Source organism: Lissotriton helveticus, chromosome 5_1, assembly GCF_964261635.1.
Source record: "Lissotriton helveticus chromosome 5_1, aLisHel1.1, whole genome shotgun sequence".
Classification (NCBI taxonomy): Eukaryota; Metazoa; Chordata; class Amphibia; order Caudata; family Salamandridae; genus Lissotriton; species Lissotriton helveticus.
In genome coordinates this window covers 563,101,008-563,111,503 of record NC_136065.1, presented here as the reverse complement: position 1 = coordinate 563,111,503, position 10,496 = coordinate 563,101,008, and the positions used below count along the sequence as shown (strand labels likewise).

The window sequence follows — 10,496 nt, the reverse complement described above, 5'->3', positions numbered from 1 at the left end:
TGGCATGATGCTACGAAAGAAGTGAGGGAAATACAGAGAGTTGCTTCTGATAAAGAACGAGAGCAATGGTCTGAAAATGGAGAACTGGATGATGAAGGTTGTTGGCGCAACAAACAAATGGATAGGTGGAAGTTGCCCACAGCTTTTGTCCAACCTATGGTTCAAATGGCACATGGGCTAGCACATGTTGGAGCTTCAGCGGTTGTGAAATTGCTTGCGCAAGTTTGGGAGCATCCAGAGATTGCTAGCACGGCCAAGAGAGTGGTACAGACCTGTATGATCTGTCTTAAATACAACCCAGGGAAAGGAACACGGACTCCAGCAGGAGGATTTGAAATACCTACTGCACCTTTTGAAGTCCTGCAAATGGACTATATCCAACTTGAACGCTGTAATAATCTAAAGTACGTCTTGGTGGTGGTGTGTGCTTTCAGTAAATGGATTGAAGCCTACCCTACTAAGGACAATACTGCAATGACTACAGCAAAGGTGCTACTGAAGGAGTTCTTCCCTAGGTATGGTGTTTGTAGACTATTATGGAGTGATAACGGGCCTCATTTTATAGCAGACGTTATCAAGTACGTTCTGAGAGGTCTGGGGGTAAAACAGAAGTTTCATGCAGTGTTCCATCCACAGTCGGCTGGCTTGGTGGAACGCTACAATGGAACACTGAAGCTTAAACTAGAAAAGATCCAGGCTTCCACTTCTCTGACTTGGCCCGACGCTTTGCCTTTGGCATTGTTGTCAATAAGATCAGTACCACACTCCCGAACCGGCCTTACACCGTATGAAGTGGTGTTTGGTCGTCCCATGAATATTTGGGGAGTGCCCAAACCAAGTTCCGTATATGATGTACCTTGTGTATTGATGAATGACTATCTGGCACAATTAACTGATAACTTGGTTTCTATTCATCAACAGGTTCGAGAAGCACTCCCTGACCGGTCCACAGGTGAGGGTCATAGTCTCCGACCCGGTGACTTCGTCCTCATCAAGGCGTTCGAGAGGACGAGTGGCCTGGAGCCCCGATGGTGCGGTCCCGAGCAGGTTCTGCTCGCAACAAGAACGGCCGTCCGAGTGACCAACCGGAAGAACTGGATTCACTCCCTTCATTGTCGCAGAGTGCAACCCGGATTGGTGGAGCCTGCCGTGTTGACTGACCATCGAGAAATCCTGACTACAGAGAAAGGCCCTGCTGTGGTACCTGAAGAGCAAGAGGAGTTCTTCCCGGACCCGACGACTTCTGGAGTAAGAAAATATAACCTTCGACCCAGGAAGAAGTTTTCTGCTGTTTAGACTGCTGTCAGAACGGCCTCTTGGTTGGTGCAACGGAGAGCCGATGAGGCAAGGGGGGGGGATCAGCCTTGCATTAGAGTAGTGACACCCGTCTTGGCCCGTTGGTGAAGAAAACAACAGCCGCCTTGGGGGAAGAGTTCTGACAGCCTTTTTTTTAGTTTCAGGAAGATTTGCGAGACATTTGTTCAACATGGAGAGAAAGAAAGTGATCTGCGCCTTCGGATTTATTGCTAGTGTGGCAGTTGTTGCCATTATCACGTGGTTTGTTGAGGATGTAATTCCTGCCCGTGATCTATATGTGGTTTCTACACCGGTGCCAGAGGAGCATTTCTTTTATACGCTCCCCTATCAGGAATCAAAACACCGCTTGTCCTTTGTAAATAACACCTTCATTCAGATGCTACATCATACCCACACTGCTAAAAATGAAACAAATTGCTGGATATGTGGTATGATGCCAGCGCACCAGAAGAAGGGGGGAACACCGTTTATACCTCTCCCTTTCTCTCATAATGGTTCTTGTCGTGCCTGGTATACTCTTCTATTTGCCACAAGAAAGCCTGCTGTTGGAAGATTACTTTTTAGACTAAACAAAGAATGTCACCAGAATAAAGAAGGCTATCCACAAGCCAATGGAACTATATGGGAGTGGGAAGAATATCGACCGGACAATGAGTCTACTCCCTACATTTTTACGAACACTAGAGACACTGTCGAAAGTGAAAAATTTGTGATCTCAGTTGCACAAGCACAAGCGGACTTATGCGTACAAAGTGTTGGGTACATCCCTGTAGGTGTTAGTGATTGTATTAAAGTCTTAAATATAGATGGTCTGAATAATAGCACATTTTTAGCATCCCATAATACATATTTTGTATGCGGTAATAGAGGATATTATCGATTACCAGCTGGCTGGTCAGGAGTATGCTATGTATCGTTTTTATTACCACCAGTGTTTTTAGCACCTGCCACTTATCATAAAGACTTGAAATTGTTGAATAATGCCACTGTGAATAGATACAAACGTACTTTATCTATCGATGATGTGGACCAGACCGACACTAGTTTGCAGCAATATGTAGATTTTAACCTAGGGTTATTCTTTTTTGTTGGAGCTGCCCTAAACAGTAGAAAGATAAGAAGATTAACTAGAGTTGTAGAGGCAGTGACCAACCAAACTGCTGCAGCACTAGGAAACGTAACTGAAGAGTTGCAAATTACTAGAATTGTTGCCCTGCAAAACAGAATGGTGTTAGATGTCATATTAGCAGAAAAAGGAGGAGCTTGTAGACTTATTGGAAGTAGCTGTTGTGTCTTCATCCCAGACAACTCGCCTTGTTTATAATGCCATAAATAAACTGCATAAAATAGCTGCTGACATACATGTAGATAATGGTACATGGACCTTCTCTAGTTGGTTTTGGACCTTATTTACTACATGGGGTTGGAAGATCCTCACTGGCCTTTGTATAATAGTAGTAATTCTTTTTACTTGCTGTATGTGTATTCAATGTGGTCCTATGATATGTTCTCTTTGCATTACCTCTTGTATACCCAATAAGAAAGCTGTTTCCGAAGCTGCTTATCAAAAGAGTCTAACTAAAGAGATTTCTAACATTATGAGCATTGACATTCAAGATGAGTTTGATGACTACCCTATGAAATGGAATGGCTTCAGCTAACGCTGAAAGGGTCGTCTGTTGTAAATAAAACAGCGGTATTATTAAGCATTAGCTGAAGCCATAATGCATCAGTCCAAATATCTAGTATAGGGATTTCATTTTGTATTTCGAGTCCACCATTTTCATGCCCTACATTGCCATGTGCTCAATGTTCTGATTGTCCTACCTCTCTGCCAGTTACACTGTGGATTCTACCTAGCAACAGTTATTATTAGTCCTTCTTGAGAGTGTAGCGCATGCTCAGCAGAAGTAACAGTTGTTCCTTATTAGCATAGCCCTCCCATGTTTTAGAAATACTGTTAGCTCCACCCACTGATATATTTGGAAATGTCCTTACGTGGTTGTAACCTCTGTCTAAGCTGTAAGCTGAACCCCTTCCACTGTGTATAAAAGGGGCCATGTGCTTGTATTCAGTGTGCTACTCTGTAGAATACTGTAGAAGTGTTGTGGAGGTTGTATCACCACCTTTAAAGGTTTATTAAACTATGTTTTTGTATTTCCAGTTTCCTTGCCAACTTCATTTGTAAGTCTAAGGACTTTGTACACAGAAGGGCGAACCCTTTCGGTACCTTTGGGCCTTGCTGAGGCCTGAACTTATCAACCCCAGAGTTAGCCCACTATGCTTCAGCATTGACAGACATTATTCTGCTTGACCGCTTTCATAAAATTGTCTGGTTGAAAGAATTACGGGGGGTACTGTCACTGTTAAAACTAGACCACCTATGGGGTAATACTGATGTGTCCTGCTTCCCCTCAAAGATCAGGCTGAAACAAATGTACTGGGAGATGGTGAACCTTAGAACTTTTGCCAATGGGACTAACTCTTCGCTGACGAGACGCTTCCTGGACCTAAAAATGTCTCCCTCGTGTGAAGCGTACTGAGACTTGATTGAGAAGCCGCACGACAGGAAGTTGTACTTTCAATTTAGAGTTGGATCACTCCCAGTAAATGTGTTTAAAAAGAAATGGTCTACATCCTGGGACGAGCATTGTTACCACTGTAAAGACAAAGTTGAGCATGTCTCCCATGTACTGTTTTGCTGCCCTTTATATGCCAACCCAAGGCACAAATGGATAAGACCTGTTTGCCTCAACCTGGGGACGCGTAGCCAAGCAACAGCACTTAGAATTCTGGAAACTGACTGTTCTCCACTGTTCGTAATTGCTGTTGCAAAGTTTTTGGCCTGGGCCTGGGTGATTCGAACACGTACTCTACTAGGAAAAATGTCGTGAGGTATCTCAGTTACCATGTTTTTAATGCTTTGACTTGTGAGTAAGTGTCAAGGTTGTTCTTAATAATGTCTTAACAGCTTATTGTATTCGACGGATTTTTCGTTTAATAATTATCTTAAATTCTGTGTATTTTAGACTTAGTATTTATTGTATAGTGTTAGGGTGGAAATGCTTTTATGACTGATGTTGAATAAAGCTTTGAAATTGCAATTGGGTGTACAACCATCAAATATAGCTGCCGTATCTGCTGCCCTCAGTGGGCGCTCCCACGGAACACACTCTGTACATAAATTAAAACAGCTCCCGGAAAGTGGGCTCCATCTTACCATGAGTTTCTGCATCATAGGCGTGCCTGGCTTCAATGTGCTATAAATTACACATTCCAGGGAGTGTATTTTAGGACAAGTGATCTGCGGGAGAGTCTTATAAACTGTGGTAACAGGACAATTTTTAGAGCTGTGGGGGCATTGGAGGAAGCAACCCTTGGGCAAGAAGCAATGTAGGAGGTCAGGTGTCCGACACCGGACTGAGAGGCACACAGCATTGTGAGCAGGGGTTAGACCGAAGGAGAATAGAGGGAGGATCCGGAGAGAAGGGAGGGATCGAGGGAGGGGAGAAAGTGTGAGCGAGGAGGGGCTAGAATGAGAGTCAGCCTGAGGAGGGAAGACGGAAAAAAGGCAAGGAGGGCAGGACCTGGGATGGCTGAAATCATGAGCAGGCGTGCCTAGAAGGAGTGACCACGTGAGGAGGAGAAAAGAGGGAGGAACAGGAGAGGAGGGAGCAGCGGTCGGATGTGGCGTAACTGCCATGAACTACCTTGAAGCTGGGTAACCAGGTTTGAGTGTTGGCGTCAGCTCAAGCATCCTGTGATCCTGCACACCACTTAATCTCCACTACCTGAAAATTTAATGTGTCCGGCTGTAATGCAACTGGTGGTCATGTAAAGCGCTCTGATACCTTCTGGTCCAGTTTGTGCTATATAACACTGCAAAAATTAAAACAAACAAACAAATACCATGTGTTGTGGGAGGTGTGGGGGGGAAGAAGGGCAAACAGCACAGCAAATGAAGGGGATGCTGCAAGCATTTCATGAAGCGTGCATGAAGTAAATAGAACACTTAACACGGCAGACACAGGTCAACAAAAAAAGAGTGTTCTCAAAGTATAAATACCCTGAAGAGTAAGTGCACATGTAACAGGGACAGTCCTCATGGGAGAATCCAAAAATCCAAAATCAGGGACTACTAAGCCTATTCACTAATCAAAAGCCAGCCTTTAGAAAGGACAGTAAGAGTAGCCAATTGAAAAGATGGAGGGTGTTTAAAGCCCATATTTTAGAAAAAGCATGTCACGAAGAGAACGTCCCATGAGCTGCCTGGGCGAGACCTAAAATTGTGCTACATTTCATGGGAGAATTGGGGAGATAGACACTAAGAATATTAGCGGCCAACTAAGATGGAGACTTTAGAATACTGAAATTTAAAAAAAAAAAGTTTCCTTAATGACATCATCTGCTCTTACAATTCTGCTCGCACATCTCTCATTGAGAATATGTACTAGACAAGACAACTTCAATTCAGAGGACCTCATCACGACGTTGCAACACCGCTCTCGTCGTGAACGTGCAAAGCAAAAACGAAAGTGAAAAATATCGCTGCTTGAAAAGCAGTACAGGAAGTGATGACAGCCCCGCATGATTTCTGCTCAAATTCGTGAACTGGAAATAAAACATTATTCTAGCTAGAACAGCCGCCATCTTGAAACGATAAAATCCGACTTTTACTGTAAACCCAGCAGTACACGAACATGAAATGTCAAGGTATTCAAATCCCAATTCACATTCAGTGAGCCAGCTAGTCGCCAGACTAGTCCGGTTCACGGATAAATACTTTATATGCTATATCATTGTAAGCTAAGCGTAGTAATCAAAACTCAGCCTCGTTTATTAAAGGGACAAAACAAGTTCATGTTCAGCAGGATGGGAGCAGTTCCTTCGTAATTTAATAAATTGGATGTGGTCCGTGGGCTAGACTGTCGGCTTTGGTAATAAGTTGGATGTGGTCCGTGGGCTAGACTGTCGGCTTTGGTGCTGGTGACCAGAGTTCGAGCCTCGGGCTCGCGTCCACATCCTGTGATTCTGGGCAAATCACTTACTGTCCCCGTGCCTGAATGTGTAATGTAAATATGCATAAAAATGGTGGTGCATTTCTGGAATGGTGTCCACGGCCTGTGGGCCAATGACAGGAGGTGGGGCGGGGCTCCTTAGCAGATGACGCGAGGGGTGGTTCCTCGGTGGAGTGCACGCGCCTACTCTTAAGTCTTGGGACTTGTCCCAGTGGCAGTGCTGGGTTCAGTGCTGAGTCCCTTCCCCGGCCGGTGACAGCATGCAGGCCGCCCTGTGCGGATGGAGCCGGCGCGCCCCCAGCCCCGCGCTGCTGCTCCTGCTCTCGGTGGCCCGCTTCTGCTCTCCCGGGGGCTGCGCGGCTTCCACCGGCGAGGCCTCTCAACTCTCGCCCTACTTCGGGACCAAGACCCGCTATGAGGACGTCAACCCGGAGCTGCAGGCTGACCCGTTGTGGACACAGACCCACGACGAGGCGCTGCCCGCCGGTTGCACCCCGCTCCAGATGGTGGGCGTCATCCGCCACGGCACGCGCTACCCCACCCGCAAGCAGATCCAGAAGATGAAAAAGGTGCACCGGCTGATCGGGACCGGAGGCGGCTCCCAGTCCGCCCTGGTGCGGGACCTGCGGGATTGGCATATGTGGTACGACGACTGGATGGACGGGCAGCTGGTGAGGAAGGGGCAGCAGGACATGGAGCTCCTGGCCACCAGGCTCTCGGCATCCTTTCCCGCCCTCCTCACTAAGGACCGATTCCGGCACCGCCAGATGCAGTTCATCACCAGCTCCAAGCACCGGTGTGTGGACAGCGCCAAGGCCTTCATCCGGGGCTTGTCACTCAAGTTCCAGGGCCAACAGGGGGCCTCGGAGGGGGATCTGCAAGGTACACTGATCACGTGATGTGTTCTACTGTAAATCTGTTTCTGCAGCTGCTCGATTTCTATTCGAGTACATCTACGGCTCTTTTGGATAGGCTACTCTGGAAAAAGAAGAGTTACACTTTGAGTGTTTGCTAAGCACTAGCACTGACCGCTAAAGTCCGGGCACAAGTTCAAAACAAGCATTGCATAGCCAATAGGTCTCGTTTTTGGGACCTTATAAGCATTTAGTTATGCAGCACAATATCCTTGTATGGCTAAACACTTCTAAGGTCCCAAAGGCGAGACCTATTGGCTATGCTAATGCTTGTTCTAGTGGGGGGCTCATTAGGGTAAACTGGGCCATCATTTCGTGGTACAGCACAATGCTTTAAGAAGAAAGACTGAGGACTCTTTGTATGAAACTGCTAGGTGGCCCTAATGTATAATTCTTATCTGCGAATCACTAGGCTCTTCACTACAGATAGGAGTAATAGTCAACAACATATGAAATGTCCTGCATCCATAGCAGTGGTATACTGTTAATCATGCTGTACAGTAGCTAAGACATAGTTCACTTTGGCTAACAGAAATGCAATTTGTGCTTACAATTAAGACATGTCTCACAAAAGTAGCATTACACTAAAGTTCTCTCTGTTGTGGGCCAGACAGGGGAGAGTTCAATGTTGAAGGCTCCCTTATAACAGGAGACAGAATGTTTAATACTGTTAGTACCATCTGTTTTAAAATCTTCAGACAAAGCATATATTTAAAACAATCCACAATGCCAGATTATTCCCTTGGAAACTTCGGAACTCTCTTTCAATTATAGGGGAAACTAACTCTATCCCACTTTCTGGAGCCTGGGGTTCACCCTCCATCGTTGGCATCAGACACATCAGAGTAATGTATGGTTCCTCTAGCTGCAAGAGTAATATTTTACACTAGGTCCTCCATCATACAAGCAAATAATATCTTTCTGAGTAGGTGCTAGGTCGTAGCCAAACAACTGCGTTCTATGATTGGCGTAGAATTGGACACAGTGTAAAAAACAGCCTCCTTCGTCCAGAAATGCCCTGGATTGTTAGCTCTGAACTGGAAAAGCTTCAGATATGGCGTAAAAAAATAATAATAATATATATATATATATCACACAACACCTAAAAACTTCCAACACAAGCATAAAGACAGGGGTAGTCTAATGTTACCTCACTCGTATTTGTGTAGCACACGTTATTACGCTGCTAATGCCTCATTCATAGCACTTAAGTGAATCTCGTCCTATACAGTTTAATCATATAAACAAGTCCCTTAAAATATATACATTTTAATCATAAACCTGAAGAGCCCGAGGCCAAGTGCCAGTGTTCTTTACATTATGGTACGCGTAGTACTTGATGTATGACTAGGTCAGCAAAAACACATCTATCAGAATACAAATAAAAAGATACCTGCATGAGAATTGGCATCCTATAATGATCAATCAGACTAGGTGTAGTTGTAGCAGTTATTACGACATTCTACAATCACAACACATCCGAAAACTTAATAACCCATGAGAGCTATCAGCAAAAATCTACCTTGACAGTCGGAAGAGGGATTAAGGGAGGGCGCCACTTCGGATTAGGGTCCGCAGCACAATGGTGGGCGATGCACAAAGTATTTTAAGAGCGAGAACCAGGCTGGCATAACAGTTCTAGTTTCTTGGCCACTGCTTGGTAAGAAATGAATACTGGTCTCTCTATTATATGCGTGGACAAACGCCCGGTCGAGAAGTACAATGTCCATCGTGGTTTATATTAGGTTACATCAATATTGGTGGCTTTAACAAACAGTTTTAACATAAAAATAGAATATGAAAAGTGTCTACAAATCTACAGCTTGGTAAGAAATGAATACTGGTCTCTCTATTATATGCGTGGACAAACGCCCGGTCGAGAAGTACAATGTCCATCGTGGTTTATATTATGTTACATCAATATTGTTGGCTTTAACAAACAGTTTTAACATAAAAATAGAAGATGAAAAGTGTCTACAAATCTACAGCAATACTGCAGTGTCTGGGCAGCCCATCCTCCCTCCTAAACTCTAAGCCGGCAAGGTCTAAACTTCAAGCACCTCAAAAGTGCAGACTCCCTTACTTACCTAGTGCCCTGAAGCGTGCGCCTGACCCCATCTCTGGTTCACCTTCCACAATGTAGACCACGGACCGCAGCCACTACGAGCCTACCTGAATGACAGACAACCAGCAGAGCAGTCAGCTGATGCCATCATGTGACAGGGAGGTGTTGCGTGGTCACGTGACATAATCCCGAAATAATATAGTCTCATTGCTTGAGATTCCATAGAAAGAGAAAACGTTTTACTGATAAACTCTGATGCAGCAGTAAGCCTCACATTCACAACAAGCATTGGCTGCGCGGCCCTGAAAGTGAGGCGGCAGCGAAAGTGAAATTGTTCTGCTTAATGAGGGGGGGGCGGGTTGCCGTGGCCCTAAAAGTGACACGGGAAAGCAAAAGTGTTCTGCTTAATGAGGAAGACAGTTGTGTGTGCGCGCACGCGCTAAACCGCAATAAAAAAAAACACGCAAGTGGTAACAGGATCTGTGGTGGAGGAGGGAATTGAAGCGCAAGCAAGGCGGAGAGCGGCACGCAAGGCATAATGAGCCATAACACAAACCCACATTGCGGCTGCTCGTGTGCATGCAAGCTTGAGGCCAGCAAAAGCCTCTGGTAGCACTTTGAAAACCCCCTCACTAAATGTCTCGCAGGGCAGCGCATGCGCTGGCCCAGGCGCGACCTACAAAAGAAGTGGCTGGGACTACCCAAGTTGGGTGCAGGCTCATTACCTAGTTGGCTGGGCATTAGCCTACACCACGCAATACCTTATACATGTGATGCGTCAATGCTGGTAAAGGGATATAGGCCGTGATTTCACACCCAAAGAATGGGAAAAGGCCTTTCATTATCTGAAGAGAATGCCAAATTCCAGTTTATACATCAAAATTTTTCACAGGGTTTACCTCCCCCCTGCAAGCTTGCATAAATAAAATTGTTTGGGTCTTCTCCACTCTCCACCCGGTGTCGCGCGCTGAACGCTAATAGGCCACAAGGGGTCTCCAACCATGAAGGGTGCAGTTGGGTGCATTCAAAAGGGAAAAAAGCACATATGGAAACTAACAGATTTCTCGTCTTGGCCCTCCTCATAGCACGGCATTCCAGAACGATGAATTGGAAGGCCCACACCCTCCCGACCATACACCACTGATGCGCAGCTATGATTAAGTGGGACAAGGCTGAAGCAGT

The 10,496-nt window shown here is 45.5% G+C and overlaps 1 protein-coding gene across 1 annotated transcript in view; it reads left to right on the top strand.

The window, feature by feature from the left end:
• The first annotated feature begins 6,485 nt into the window (after positions 1-6,485).
• MINPP1 (multiple inositol-polyphosphate phosphatase 1) overlaps positions 6,486-10,496 on the top strand; it is a 212,291-nt gene continuing 208,280 nt past the window's right edge. Inside the window, exon 1 of the mRNA XM_078642895.1 lies at positions 6,486-7,217. Within this exon, the coding sequence (XP_078499021.1) occupies positions 6,596-7,217 (622 nt within the window). The 5' untranslated portion in view covers positions 6,486-6,595. The remainder of the gene's footprint in view (positions 7,218-10,496) is intronic.